Source organism: Bipolaris sorokiniana, assembly GCF_000338995.1.
Source record: "Bipolaris sorokiniana ND90Pr unplaced genomic scaffold COCSAscaffold_11, whole genome shotgun sequence".
Classification (NCBI taxonomy): Eukaryota; Fungi; Ascomycota; class Dothideomycetes; order Pleosporales; family Pleosporaceae; genus Bipolaris; species Bipolaris sorokiniana.
Genome location: NW_006911905.1, coordinates 633,967 through 648,419, shown reverse-complemented (window position 1 = coordinate 648,419; position 14,453 = coordinate 633,967). Strand labels below are relative to the sequence as shown.

The window sequence follows — 14,453 nt, the reverse complement described above, 5'->3', positions numbered from 1 at the left end:
TGGCACAAGATACGCCCCCCCTTCCTGCTTGTGCCTACGCGATGCTGCTGACTTACGTAGGCCTGTTGCCCACACACAGCCTTCCCGCAAGTTGGGCTGCGGCGGGTCTTGCTCTACAGCACCACCCTGGCCGTAGGAGGCGCCCGCCTATGTGATTGGATGCGACGAGCATTTACGCGCTGCGGCCGGATTGGAGACCGCTGGTCACACTTGGCGGGCGCATGCGACCTGCTTTCTGTACCTGAGTGGCACACGCTACCACCCACCCTGCACCAATCACTCTCGCTCCATCGCTAGCCATGTCTGTGGCTGGTGGCAGCCACTATGTCCTCGAGATCACCATCGCAAAGCGGGCCGCGAACTACTTCATGCACCCCTGCCGCGGGCCGATACTCTCGAGCCTCCCGCAGCATAGCCAAATATGGAATTCATGCGTGACATGTATGTATGCGTGCTTCATCTTCATTCATTCATATCCTACCAGAAACATGTAGACGGCTGGTAGCACTCGGTGCATCTTCCTCCCTGCTGTAAAACCATCCCAGGCCCATTCCTCACCACACTTGCTACCTTCATCGCACAGGTCTGAGCACCTCCCAATCCCTCATATTCTGCATGTCCTCAGACTCGTCGTCCATCAAACTCCTCTCGCCCATACCGCTCCGTCCACCTCCGTTAGCGTTGGTCCGCGGAGGCAGAGCCGGCTTACGATCATCATCGTCAATCAAGTTTTGTATCGGTTTCCGTGCAAGGTTAGGAGGAGGTGCCATTGACCGTCTCGCTGGCGGTGGGGGATACGCTCTCGATTCCTGCATTGGCGGATCATCGCGGTACCTTTGAAGCGGCGGGGTCGGTGATGTGCGTGTAGAAGATGATTTCGTAAGAAGAGCCGGTTTCTTGTTCGGAATTGGTGGAGGAGCAGGTTTACGGAGTACCTGTGGTTTGCTGCTGCCAGGGGGTTGGTTTTGGGGCAGCGTGTTTGAGGCCCGGTAGGGCAGAGTGGGTAAAGAGTGTGTTGAAGCTCCTGAACCGGACCGCCGAAGATCATTCAACCCGTCTCGCGAGTCTTCTGAGCCAAGAATCTGCTGTGCATGGCCTGGATACAGCGGTGCAATCATCTTGCGTGCCGCTGGCTTCTGTGTTGCTCCTGAATTTGTCGAAGACGTCGGATTGTTGAAGTCAACCGTGCGTGCCCTTTGCGAACCACGTGCTGGTGGTGGCTCTGGTCTACTACGACTATTCTGTAATTGTTTAATGTCTACCCAATCTGGTTCTGGGCTAGGGGTGAAAGGGTTGCTGGGTCTGTTCGGATTGGGCAAGAGATCGTTAGATGGCGGTTGGACGCGCGCTTTAGCTGGGAGACCTTTGGAAAATGAGCATCCATGCTACAGCAGAGAGGAGGGCAAAAGTACCATTGTCAAGCCACCATTTCCTCCGATCCGAGCTTGCCGGTGGTAGTCCTGGCTCTATGCTGTCGTAACCAAGCAAGTCTTCATCGTCTGTTTCATCCTCCCCTAGATGGCCAGCTGCCCTGGTGTCACCAACAAACTCCCTTCGCTGTCTATACAGAGCCCCTTTCAAACTCTCCTTCTTCTTTTCGTCAACTCTTTGTACCAAGACCTGGAACGTTGCATAGACTGGTCGATGATCGGAAAATCGAAGGGGCGCGTCGTTGTAGTGTATCTGTCGAATATTGTCGCCTTTGCGGAGAACACGATCGCACCATGCAGGTATGCGTGCCTTTTCCGACGTATCATACTGATCACTATTAAGATCGTACTTGTACGTGGGTGGGAAGGTTATGCGCGCTTCCGAATAGTAGGGGAAGGTTAAGCCTGCGACCATCTGCAAGTTGAGCTAGGGCGTGTCAGTAGCCATCATTACTGTGAAAGTTAAACAACCTACCTGATCGTTCTCATATAGCGTCTCAAGATCACCGACATGACACAATTTTTTCACCTTCTCGTTACTCAGGCCTATTCGGTAGTTGAAGTCACCAAGCCATATCACGGTATCATGGTCGTCGATTGATCTGTTTCTCTGGAATCGCAGTCCGTGGCTGATTGTCTTGTAGTCGCGATTGCGTTCTTCATAGTTGGCAAAACCAGCTGCAAGATGTGCAGTGACGAGGCAGATTGAGGTATTAGCATATTCGAAGCGGATCGCCACAGCACCTTTGTTGCCAGCCATGCCAGACATACCGGTCTAACGAGTTAGTTAGTATTTTGATATCACACATAAGATCTTTATGACTACCTTTTTCAAAGCACCCTCAACATTCTTGATGTGCTTCAGACAGTCTGACCGGACAAAAACTGACAAGCTTGCTCCGACTAGCTGCCCGCCTCTGAGCATAACATATTCATCCTTACCGTGTCTCTCAGAGTTTCTGTTCAGACACGTCCTTACGGCTTCTTCCCAAGCCTCTCGTCGGTCTGGGTCTGTAGACATAATCTGCTGCGGGCTCAACTCAACGATTTCTTGGAATCCCACAGCCACTATCTCAGGGCACTGCTGCGAAGCATCGACATCAGGGCACAGCCATGGCGACAGATCATTTCGGATACCATCCGTCTTTCCGTTGAGGTTGAACGTCCCAACAAGTATGTTGATCATCTCAGTTTCTGAGTACTCTGCAGACCGCCTTGCAAGCTCTGTGACAACAAAGTCGTTTATTGGGTCATAAAGGTGCACTGGCACTTGCCCAATGAGTCGTCCGAGAAGCATATCGATTGTGTTTTGCCGCCCCTTATCCGCAAAGTTGTTGATGTACATTCGTGTGGCGCTTTTCCGAGCATCCGCAAGAGCACCGGCAAGCGACATCTTTCCAGATCGCGTAAAAGAGGACTTCAAAGCGCCGGTGCCAGCATAAATCTTGGACAGAGCATCGCCATTATCTGCCCACATGCTTGAGTGTCTGGCCCAGAAGTCTTGACTGGCTCTGAGGCCTTTGTGGCTCAAGAACAATTCAAGCGCCATCTTGCTGATGATGGTTTGGACGAGATTCGTGCGATCGAGACAATCTAGACAGTTTGTTCTAAAAATTCCCTCTTGCTGCAATATGGTCATTGTCCGTCGAACAAGATAGTCTTGTCCGCTGTGTCTCGTCTGCTCTTCTACCTCTTCAGAAAGGTAGTATCCAAAGCCTTCTGCGGAATCTTGGATCCACCTGGCGATCATGCTGGCCATCTCGTACCCACCTGGTCCACGTGTCTCGGCATGGAAATCGTATTCGGTGAGCTTGATGAGATCATGTTCATGTTGAGCAGGATCATGCCCGTGGTTCAGCGGGCTGTTGCGGATATGACCACGATATCTATATGACAACTCTAGCTCATTCTGCTTTTCGTTGCTCAGCAAATTGACTACATGTATCGTGCCATAGCTCAGCTCTAGGTTTTCAAAATGCTTGTCAAAAGCCGGCTGAGTGGCTTCTGGAGATCGCGTGATGGTGATCTTCTGTTGATTGGGCAGAAGGCCAGCCTGTTGCTCCCAAAAGATAGGTACACTTCCTCGTACTTGTACGTACGAGAAGCAAGCTCCTGATGGAGCCCAGTGGATCGTTTCAGTCTCAACAAAATTTGCGACGTTTCCGTCGTCGTCGATGCCTCGCGAGTTGAACCTGGTGCCAGCCCTTTTGCATGATAGTCTAGAAATAAGGGTCATGGAAGAAGGCATACCCGAGTCCTGAACCCTGATGGGTGCTGAGGCCTTGGGGATTGTAATCGTCAGCGCGAAACCGCGAATCGCTGATGTCAGGATTCCTGATGCGTCCAGTGCCTCTTTATCCTTCGATGCGAGCCTACTCCTGAAGTCTACCAGTGGTTGTATCATGTATGAATTCCACAGAAATCCGGCATCCAGGCTATCGACAGAGACGGTGGCGGCGTCCGTGGTACGATCTTGTAACCGCCTGGTAAGGTCAAAGTCTGAGCTGTAATAGAAGGTTCCACTGCTAAGAATCTTCTTGAGCGCCAGACACGGGTGCTCCGTCGGGCTCTGTTCTTTCCTGCCCCCAAAGCCCATTTCGTATCCCTCGTCATCAATTGTATCCGTAGGGTAGGGGTTGACTTCATTGTCAAGCAGCATGTCATAGCTAGTGCTGGTCAGGCAGTAGAAGCCGACAGAGTGTATTCGTTGCACGGTCTCGCCCGGCCGTACGGTCGCAACTTTGCTTGCGCCGTTGACTACGATCAAGAACACATTATTGTCCACGGTAATCAGTCCCAGAGTACCATATACGTTGACTGTGTTTATGGCCCTGTAGTCCTCCAGGTCGATTTCCTCCAACCGCGTGAACTCGACCATGCAGCGCGCGACGCCAGCGCCATTGCTTCCCAGCGACGTTGACGAAGCATTTGGATTCCCGTTGTGCTCGGTAGTGGAGGCGCTGTGTCGGAGGACGAGGGCGTGGGTTGAGGTAGCAAGTGCGATTGCGCGGTGCGGGTAGTCTTTGACCAGGACGTGGATAGACATTGTTCGTGGTAAGGGGGTGCGACAAGCGGCTCGACAGGCGCTTCGGGCATGTCCCACTTGCTCTACTTACGTGCAGCGGTGAAGAGTGCTTGCGCGCAAAGTATGACGGTCGTGGCAAGTAAGCACGTGTACTTGGAGGATTGTTTTCAGCTATGGGAATAATCTCGGTCTCAATGCTGATCGCAACCCTGGACTTGTATGCACATACGAAACCGCTCCGCTGGTGCCCAAGGCTTCCCTGGCCATCGCTTGTACCGGCAGCCGGAAGCGGGTTTTCTGTGGCTAGGACTTTGTCTGCACCCAATACTTTGGCTCTCTGAAAGGGCGGCGTCCGGACGTGCGTTGGGCCACCGCCGTCATCCAGGAACCGCCTCAGCAATGACCTCATTCACAGCCACTAAAGCTTTGGAACAAACCGGAGCATGTCATTAAATCGTAACAAGGCCACTACGTACTACGTGCAAATTCACAGTATCTGTCAAACAATTATTTCAACATCATCAACATGAGCGCGATTGAATCGGCCAGATGCGCCTTGCAAACAGGATACCTCTCCCTCACTGCAGCATGGTAGAAGGCCCTGACAAGGTACCAATGATTACCGACCGTAGTCCCTCCTCCGCCTTCCGTCATTTTCTCCGATTGACACCCTCATGTTGGTGGTTTCTCTATACCCTCCCCTCGAATCGTCGTAGCCAGCACGACTGCGGCTACGCTGTCTGCTCCGGTCTCGCGTCTGATATCTCTCGTATTGATCGCTCTCGCTCGATTCAGGCTCCACATATCGGTAGTGCTCGTAGCGTGGGTTATCAGGGCTGTAAGCTCGTTGGTGCTCACGCCGGACCTCGCGCTCACGGTACACATATTCACTACGGTCGTCAAGACTAGACGTATGAGAGGTGATGCTAGATCGCGGAGAGACCTCGACGTAGTGCGCGCCGCCGTGGTGGGAAGTATGGTGAGACGAGATATGGCTTGGCGGCGGTCGTGGAGCAGGCATAGGCGCCGGTGGTGGTGGTGGAGGCGGAGAAGGCTGGATGAACACAGGCACCGGCTGCGGCGCGGGAATCTGGAGAGGTTTTGGTGATGGCACAGCAATATAGGATGACGAGGGCCGTGGAGGTGAGTCGCGAACAACCTCACTGCGCGAGTAGCGGCGTTCAATGTCGCGCGAATGTCGCGATACACGGCGACGGGGCGGAGAGCGGGCACGCTGCACCACGCGGTAGGGGACTACGTGGTCCTCTTCCTGCTTAACTTTGACAAGACACATGGCGCCTTTTTCGCTCTTCACTATGTAATCCGCCGGCAGCGGCGAGAGTCGACAAGTAGGAAGCTTCGATTGCGATCGCAATGTGATTCGTGGGGGCCGATCAGCGTGGGGTTGCCCGATCAAAGACGCGGGCGGAGCACAACACAACCAAAGCACGCGCAAACGAGGCAGATGGAGAAGCGGAAAAAAAGACAGCAGAGTTTGAGGATATCAACAGGAAGATTGGATAAGTATGCGCCCCAGAGGTTGGGCAGCCGATGCCCAGCCACAGCTGACCCCCCATGTCACTTTCATGCTGCTCCGCCTTGGAACGGGACGTGAGTACATACGATGACGAGGTCTAGGCTCGTCTAAGTAACAACGGTGTGCTAGCGTGCAGGCTGCAGGCTAGCCCCAGGTACAAGCCACCACCATGGTTAACAGCCAAGGCAGAAAGTAAGTACAATCATATTTCCCGTGGCCGTGTAGATTCGTGACAATCATGCCGTATCCCACGTACAAAACACTACATGTTCCACCCACTTGCTATCTCAAATTATACATGAACCACCTAGATACCTCGACAAGCCTGCCTATCCTCTCCTCACGCACGTGTGAAATCTTTGGAGATTGCCGTCAGTAGGTCTGTCATACAACCTGCCCTACAATATCGGTCACGTATTCATCCAGTACCCGAAGGCATGTCTTTTGCTAAGTCTGCAAGTGTGCCGCTGGGCGTGACGGGCGATAGAAGTGGGAGGTACTCTCGTGTCGATTTAGATATGTACACATCTGAAGACAAGAACATAACTACCACTAGTCGTCCATGGGCTTGTCCTCCAGTGTAACGCCTCGGGACGCTGTGTCTTCACTTCTGGTGCTACCGGTTGAGTCCCTGTTGCCTCTCGTCAAGCTGCCAGCAGTCTTCCGGGGAAAAGGTACCCTGGTACTTGAGGGCGCAGGGTGCTCGACCGGAGTAGCCTCGGGGGCACCATTTGTAGTAGCAGGAGCTATTTCGCCGGTAGAACTATCATCACTTCCGGGTACTTCAAGCGATCCACGGTTTCCATTGGCCTTTCGCGAATCAGTAGGTGATGATGTGTTGACTGGGAATCGTGTGGCGCTTCGGTCTCGGCGATGAGATCCTGATACTCGCGAGCCAGGCGCTGGTGAGGTTGCCCGTGGTGATCGCTGAGCAGCAATGGCACGTTGCCGCTCCTCCATGTTTGCACGTCGGTTACTCTCATCTGTAGAGATTGCACGGGGGCGCTGGGCGCCGGAGGATGAGTGTGTGAGTGTGCTAGCGCGCTTCAACTCTCCGAAAATCGCATCCTTGTGCGCAAACAGATCGCGCACCAGGCGGTAACTGTATCGTTCATTCATAGTCAAACTTGACTCTTGCTTGGGCCTGAGGATGCATGGCGCGAGCGTATTGGCTAGCGCCGTGACATACGTCTCATCAGCCGATGTCAGCTCAATAAGACGGGTAAAGTGTGTGCAAATAGCATCCAGTGTGGCAATATTGGCAAGACGCAGCTGGCCAAGAGTTGACTGGATGACAGAAATCCTTGTCTCTTCAGAGACGTCGGTTGCAGTAGTGCTGTAAATGGTTTTGACAATTTCGTAAACATGGGAAGAAACCAGTGAGTCTAGTGCAATCAGTAAAAGAGCCTATAGTTGTCTCGTGAAATGCATACCAGGAAGTTCCAGAAGGTAGAGCTTGAGGACGCTAGCAACAATTGGCACGTCATACTTCTCAAGCAGGTCGTCAGGGAATCTTTTGCCAGTGTTGATCTCGGATCTGAGAGTGTGAGTTTGGGACAGAGGTACGTCGACTAGCCAGATCCCCCGACGGGCCTCGTCGCCCTCAAGATCAGGGTAGTGGTTGTCCAAGAAAGTGAGTATGGTAGTGATGATTATTGGCACACGCTTCTTGTCCGAGCGCGCGCGAGCCTCCAGATCTACACCAAAGGTTTGCTCTGCGTGACTGTCAGTATCTCATAAAAAGTAGAACTCGAAAGCACCGTACCATCCACAGAGTTATAGTAGTTCTCGTATGTCATAACTTTTGGCACAAATGGGCCTGTCCTGTAGTTCTCAAGCATGTACCGCAAATCACCCAGCGGCTGCACCGTTTCCTGGAAAAGCATCATCTTGTCCACAGTGCTTTGCAAGCTAGGAATGACGTTGCTGACGGCTCCAGAAAAGTCCAGAATGACCGCCTTGATGGCCTTGAGTCTATCCAGCTCGCAGCGCTCCATGAACTTGAGATGATCCACCATTGCCTCCTCCAAATTACACCTCAAGGAGTCGAGTTTCTTCACCGAGGCCTTGTATCGCTCATCAGCTTCACGAGCCTCTCGCCTCAGTCTCTCTGCTGGTGTCTCATTCGGGTATTGGTTGTTAAGTGGGTTCCATCCCTGCAGATACTCTTGCACGGTTCCGACAGGAGTGTCGACGGCGATGCTATCGGCCGATGAGTTCGACATGGTAGTGGAGGAGCGTGTCATGGGCTGCTTCTTCTCAGGCAATCCGGTAATCTGGAAAGCCTTGGTTTTCCACTGGTAGTTCATTCGAGAGCTGTTGGCGAACGTGTTGCCGACGTTGCCAATAAGGCGCAGGAAGCCATGGGCAACCATGTCTTGACCGATGCGCTCGGCGTAGCTGATGGTAGTAGCACCCATGTGCTTTTGGATGTACTCGGTGATGTCGGCACCAGTTGAGCAATTCTGGTAGGTGCCCAGGATGGGAACTTTGACCTCGCTGAGTTTGATGTTGTCAAGCATATGTGTGAGGATCTTCTTGACTTGGTCGGGCTGGTATGTCTCATCGCCCAGATCGATGGGCTCCTCTTCCTCGTCCTCGGGCTCAGACATCTTGATAGTAGGTACCTTGACCTTTGGGCTCTGTGCAGCTTCACTCTGGGGGTCCTGGAAAGCGAGCTTGTCCTCCTCCTCGAGATCCTCGACTAGACGGCATTTGTTGTAGTATTGTGAGCGGAACTTGCGGACGGCATCGGCCTGGCGGTCGTGGATCTTAATGCGCGATTGCAGGTCGTCTTGAGAGTTTTGGACACGGGCAGCGTGCGCCTCGCACCAGCGGCCAAAGGGACTCACAACCAGCTCTCGGATGTTGGACGCAATCTTCTTGTGGTTCACAGCAGCTGCCTCCATCTCGGTGCGCACGCCTTCGTAGGCCTGGTGAGGGTTAGCGGTCAACGGTCAGCGGTTGGGCATAGGCAGGTACTGTGCGACACGCACCTTTCGCACACTTGCGCCCTCATCTCTACTGAAGCCTCCGGCTATGCGCTCAGTGGCTGATGTAATGGCAGCCAGCGAGTTTCCGTAGACCTCTTCGGCATCGGCTCGCATACGGGCAACGGTCAGAATCTGCTGGTTCTCCTGGACTCCCTGCTGGAGCTTTCCAAAGAGAACACCCAAGCCTGCAAGGTCAGCACAGGTGGTGCAGTATTGGGAGCGGCGTCAGGGCATACCTCCGGCATAGTCGCTAGACCAGAATGACGCAGCGAAGCCGGTAGTCATGGCGGCAGCTTGCAAGCAGGCAGCACTCGACTGGTGACTACTCTTGAGGGAAGGGTTGTATGAGAAAAGAAAATATTGGGTTGTTGGTGGGTGGTCGGTCAACGGCCGTAGTGAGCGTGGAGAAGATAGGCCTGGGGAACGAACACGCAAGCGCGGACCCGGTGATGTATGGCAGAAAGTTGCGCGGCCTCAGACGTTTCGGCGGCGTTTCTGCTGGCGGAGGGCCCAGGCAGAGAAAGAGTGACGACTAGAAGGGGCAAGGTGCGCGTGACGGGCGAGGGCAGAAGCCAGGCTGACTGAAGTTACATAGGATAATAGGGTATCATGCAGCCGCCTCAGGAGGGGTTTTTGCAGGCCAGCCGCTGTGGCAGAGCTGATGTCGCATCCCACCACCCCTGCAGCCTTTGTTCGTGACAGGGCTGGCTCAGGCAGCCCAGCAGCCAAATAGCTTCTGCCCAGCCAGGGTTTTTGCCCGACATTTGGCCTTTAGTCGCCATGGCCAATGGTAAAAATATGTACTCGTACAGTCGTCGTCAATTGACCGACTCCTAACGCTGCCCCTGCGTCGGCTAGGGCCTGGTCAGCCCGCTGATGACTACCGTTCCAAGTACGTATGCAGTACTGCACTGCCCTGCCCTGCCCTACTACTAGTAGAGGACATGGTACACTAAGCATGTACTCCTGCCTACATACACGGCTGCGTACATACAGTACTACTTACTAGCACCATCCACGCCCCATCAGCCCCAACACCACCACCACAACAACAACCACGCCAGTACTACTACTTACTAGTCCAGTCTGCATCCAGCGCCTGCCCGACAGTCGACTAATTAGTCTCAGGTGGCTTGTGTATGCTCCAACCGGCGTGTGTGTGTGCGTGTGAGCGTGAGTGTGTGCACGCTACGGGCCGAGTTTGGTGTTGCACTTGCCCTCTTGATCCTTCTCAGCCTTGCAGAAATACACACACCCACTCACGCATCCGCCTTGGGTTGCAACCACAGCCCCGCAGCCATCAGACTCGCAGGCTGCACAGGGGCACCAGCACCTCGCTCGGCAAAAGACGCCGGGTTCAACCCAGTAAGTCTCCATCATGGCTCCCTCTGGCCTCGACAGCACACAACTCAACTATGCCCGCCACATCAAGTACTGGCGCAGAAACCTCAAGACACTGCTGCCCCATTTCTACACCAGCAATGACTCCAACCGCATGCTGCTCGCCCTCTTCACCGTCTCTGCCCTCGATATCCTGGGCGATCTAGACGCAGCCCTGTCCTCTGAGGAGCGTCAAGGGCACATCGATTGGGTCTATGGCTGCCAATTGCCAGAGGGCGGCTTCCGTCCTTGGCCAGGGTCCAACTACGGCGAGCTCAGAAATGACGACAACAAAATCTGGGACCCTGCCCATATCCCGGGAACCTTCTTTGCACTCCTGACGTTGATTGTTCTCGGCGATGATCTGGAAAAGGTTAAGAGGAAAGAAATCTTGACGTGGTTGGTCCAAATGCAAAGGCCAGAGGGTAGTTTTGGTGAGACGCTCGGCGAGGGTGGCTATGTGCATGGTGGCAACGACTCAAGGTTCGGATACATGGCCACGGCCATTCGATGGATGCTACGCGGAAACCTTGAAGGGCCATGCGAAGGCATCCCAGACATCGATGTTGACGCCTTTGTTACATGCGTCCGCGCATCGGAATGCTACGACGGAGGCATTTCCGAAGCACCCTACCATGAAGCACATGCTGGATTCACCTGTTGCGCCATTGCTGCACTTGCCTTTCTGAACCGCTTACCGCTACCGTCCTCGCAAAAGCCCGATGGTGTTATCCGCGGAGTCTCCAATGTTCAAAATACTCTACATTGGCTTGTGTCCCGACAAACTCTGACCCTAGACGAGGAGGACAGTCTAGACACTATGGAAGACGAGACCGATTCCCCAGAGACTTGTCACGACGCGCACTCTTTTGTAAAGTTGGGCTCCTATCCATCTACGCAGGCCCAAGAGGACTCCAAAGTAAGACCCAATGTTCACTACGACCTGCAATGGGTTGGTGTCAACGGAAGATGCAACAAGATTGCCGATACATGCTACGCCTACTGGACATGCACACCTTTGCAACTGCTCGGTCACCTCAACATCGTGGATTCGCAACCCATCAGGAAATGGTTGCTGGACAAGACACAACATGCTGTTGGGGGCTTTGGCAAGGTTACCGGAGACCCGCCGGACATGTACCACTCGTTTCTGGGCTTGATGGTTCTCGCTATGTTTGGCGAGCCTGGCCTTCAGAGTGTTGATCCGGCATTGTGTCTTACGCACAGGGCGAAGAAACATCTCGAGTCACTTTCATGGAGGAGGAAGATACTTGGTATCCATGACTCAGAAGATGGAAAAGTTGATGCATAGAACAAGGATAGGTCCAGTTGGCTACATGCTATTTATGGACGATGAGAACGTCTTCTTGCATGTCCAGTCAGGCTGGTTGGTGTTGTAGATTCTATGTTCATGATTGATGTCTTTCTAGCTTCAACCTATTATTTTGCGTCGAGCGCAATACTCACAATCAATGAGAAACGAGAGTCATGACTACCACTGAAGTAGATAATTCAATCACAATAATTTCATCTAGCCTGTCACGATCGTGATGGTGGTAAGAGTGATGCCTTAGTCTAAGTCTAGGTAGGTTAGGGACCAGCCTCGGCTCCACCCAGACTACCTAATGCCTACCAGATCCCTGCCATGCAGGTAATTTTGGCAAACTCCGCAACTACTTTTCCCACCTGTCGCAATACCAGCGCAACAGCAACATCCCAGCACCACTCGTCCTGCAGCCTAGTCTCCACAAGGTCCTGCTAATTTCTGGTAACCTTCGACGCAATCATGGGCCCGCCCAACAAGAAACGCAAGCTCGCCGTCACGGCGCCCGAAACAATCGAATTCGACTTTGCGGCGCGCGAAGAATACCTGACCGGGTTCCACAAGCGCAAGCTCGAGCGAAAAAAACACGCCCAGGAAGAAAATGCGAAGCGTGAGAAGGAGGAGAAATTGAGGTTTAGGCGAGAGGTACGTGTTCGACTTGTTTGTCAGGTTGGAAAAGCACAAGCGCAGCATTACTTGCAGCGCCCAGCATCCTCAGCATATACAACGTAACATGCGACTAACACATGGTACAATAGCTCCGCGCCGAGCGCAAAGCCGACCTAGAAAAACACGTCGAAGAAGTAAACCGGCTAGTCAAGCAAGCAAACGGCGACCTCAGCTCCGCCGACTCGGACTCGGACTCCGACAATGACGATGATAACAAAGACGGCAACGAAGGAGAAGAAGAATTCACAGGATTCCAAGAACCAGAGCCCATCAATCAAGAAGACGAGTACATTGACGAAGACAAATACACAACCGTCACCATGGAATCCGTAAACATATCCAGGTCTGGCTTCTCGCGGCCAGGCGAAGACGACGAGCACGACGAGGAGGCCAAGAAGAAAGCACAGGAGGCCGCAGAGGCAGAGGCTGCAGCGGCAAATGGCAGCAACAAGAAGAAGGTGTGGACAAAGGCGTGGCCCAAGAATAGCGATAAGCCCAAGAAGAAGAAGAAAAAGTTTAGGTACGAGACTAAGACGGAGAGGAAGGCGGAGCGCATCAAGCAGGGCATGAAGAAAAGGAAGCAAAAGGAGGCTAGGACGAACAAAAATTAGTAGACACGCGACATGATATCTCACTCTGCATCTGCATTGTCTTGTGAGCGTTTACGCTGGTGGTAGGTAGAGCTTTCGAGAGCTTTGTGCAGGAATACACAAAAATGATACCCCCCCTTCCCCCCCACCCTTCATAACTTTGTTCAGTTTGCTCAACAAAGCACAAACATCTGACACAATTCCGTCCCGGTATGTCCGCGGCTCATGTTATCCAGGGGGTCATAGAACCCCCTCCCATCAGTAAGTACACATCTCATCATGCACGGCGGCCAACGCACTGTGTGATTCAAAGGGGGTATTACGTATGTCCGGCGGGAACCACCAACGTTGTATTTGCTCAGGGATTACAAAAGGCGAACAGGCCCGCCCAGCAAGCAGCCGCAGGAAAGAAACAGTTGTATAGTAGTAGTGTAGGGGGGTTGTACGCGAATGTCATGTGTGTGTGAAATCTGCCTCTATCTCGACGGTCCCACGGTAAGCTAAAGCACCTTGTTTCCTATTTGAATACAGTCGCAAGGGCGCAACAATAAGAAAAAACCAGCTTAGATGTTACCGATCTCCTTGACAAAGTCGTCGAGCTCCTTCTTGGTGTCGGCATACTTCTTGGCCATCTCCTCATACTTGGATTCCCACTGGTCGCGGGATTGCTCGAGAGCCTGGACTTTGCGTTCGTAGTGGCCGGACTTGACGTCGGTTTGGCGGAGCCTAAGAGGGGTAGCGAGTCAGTACACGCAGATCAGGGGGGTGAGTAGTGGTGGTGGCAGTGGTAATGGCAGAAGGCCATCCATCGGAAGGCATGGAAAAGAGAGCAATCGTACTTCTCATTGAGCTCGCGGATCGTCCTGTCCGACTCCTCAGCTTCTTCCTCGAGAACTTGAATCTTGCGCTGGAGGCTCTCGGCTTGAGTGCCGGCTTGAGCGCCTGCACCAGCTTCGTCCTTGTGGATCTTGACTTGCCCCTCAAGCTTCTCAACCTCGCTCTCGAGCACAGAGTTCTTGTGCGTCAGCGAGGTGATCTCCTGCTCCTTCTGTGTCGTCTCGGCCTCGAGCTGCTTGACCCTTGTCTTGAGCTCCTCAGCGCGGGCGCTGCTCTCATCCGCCTCGACGCGGAGAGCTTCCATGCGCTGTGCAAAAAGGCCATGTTAGCGTGTGTTTCCCATCTTGGCCTTAAAGGACGTGAATGTGGCGTCGGTCAGAGGTAGGGTTGGGCATGGTGGGAAGGGGCATTGGCGGGGTATGCATCGACTCACCTTCTTGATCTGATCCATGGTGGCGGGCGGTGTGAAGAGTGTGAATGGGAAGAAGGAGTGTTTGCGTAGTGTGGTGCTGCGGAGACGGTGGAGAGGTCAGCAGCTTATATAGTGGAATGGAGCGGAGCAGGTGTGTTGTCGTGGATGTCTGAGAAATGTGCCTGGCAGTTGGGGTGTGCAAGCTGACAATGCGGGCAAGCGTTGCCGAAAGGGACTACCTCCGCCCGGACCCTTT

At 53.4% G+C, this 14,453-nt stretch overlaps 6 protein-coding genes across 6 annotated transcripts; 2 read left to right on the top strand and 4 right to left on the bottom strand.

The window, feature by feature from the left end:
- Window positions 1–431: 431 nt before the first annotated feature.
- Window positions 432–4,578, bottom strand: COCSADRAFT_38776 (uncharacterized protein). Its single transcript, XM_007703920.1, has 4 exons — window positions 2,257–4,578; window positions 1,906–2,205; window positions 1,413–1,857; window positions 432–1,363 (listed from the first exon to the last, which is right to left on the bottom strand). Exons 1-4 carry the CDS (start codon window positions 4,474–4,476, stop codon window positions 573–575), a joined length of 3,756 nt encoding a protein of 1,251 aa, XP_007702110.1. The 5' UTR covers window positions 4,477–4,578; the 3' UTR covers window positions 432–572.
- A 226-nt stretch (window positions 4,579–4,804) lies between these two features.
- On the bottom strand, window positions 4,805–6,147 carry COCSADRAFT_226468 (uncharacterized protein). Its single transcript, XM_007704138.1, has one exon. It carries the CDS (start codon window positions 5,747–5,749, stop codon window positions 5,075–5,077), a length of 675 nt encoding a protein of 224 aa, XP_007702328.1. The 5' UTR covers window positions 5,750–6,147; the 3' UTR covers window positions 4,805–5,074.
- COCSADRAFT_226445 (uncharacterized protein) lies at window positions 6,146–9,437 on the bottom strand. The gene is made up of 5 exons (XM_007704137.1): window positions 9,222–9,437; window positions 8,989–9,170; window positions 7,758–8,925; window positions 7,426–7,707; window positions 6,146–7,377 (listed from the first exon to the last, which is right to left on the bottom strand). The coding sequence occupies exons 1-5, from the start codon at window positions 9,268–9,270 to the stop codon at window positions 6,545–6,547; spliced, it is 2,514 nt and encodes an 837-aa protein (XP_007702327.1). The 5' UTR covers window positions 9,271–9,437; the 3' UTR covers window positions 6,146–6,544.
- Window positions 9,438–10,106: 669 nt separating this feature from the next.
- On the top strand, window positions 10,107–11,922 carry COCSADRAFT_38774 (uncharacterized protein). Its single transcript, XM_007703919.1, has one exon. The coding sequence runs from the start codon at window positions 10,364–10,366 to the stop codon at window positions 11,675–11,677; it is 1,314 nt and encodes a 437-aa protein (XP_007702109.1). The 5' UTR covers window positions 10,107–10,363; the 3' UTR covers window positions 11,678–11,922.
- Window positions 11,923–12,037: 115 nt separating this feature from the next.
- COCSADRAFT_122150 (uncharacterized protein) lies at window positions 12,038–13,095 on the top strand. Its single transcript, XM_007704136.1, has 2 exons — window positions 12,038–12,334; window positions 12,448–13,095. The coding sequence occupies exons 1-2, from the start codon at window positions 12,152–12,154 to the stop codon at window positions 12,967–12,969; spliced, it is 705 nt and encodes a 234-aa protein (XP_007702326.1). The 5' UTR covers window positions 12,038–12,151; the 3' UTR covers window positions 12,970–13,095.
- On the bottom strand, window positions 13,095–14,395 carry COCSADRAFT_38772 (uncharacterized protein). Its single transcript, XM_007703918.1, has 3 exons — window positions 14,219–14,395; window positions 13,788–14,092; window positions 13,095–13,674 (listed from the first exon to the last, which is right to left on the bottom strand). Exons 1-3 carry the CDS (start codon window positions 14,234–14,236, stop codon window positions 13,512–13,514), a joined length of 486 nt encoding a protein of 161 aa, XP_007702108.1. The 5' UTR covers window positions 14,237–14,395; the 3' UTR covers window positions 13,095–13,511.
- Between the last annotated feature and the right edge of the window lie 58 nt (window positions 14,396–14,453).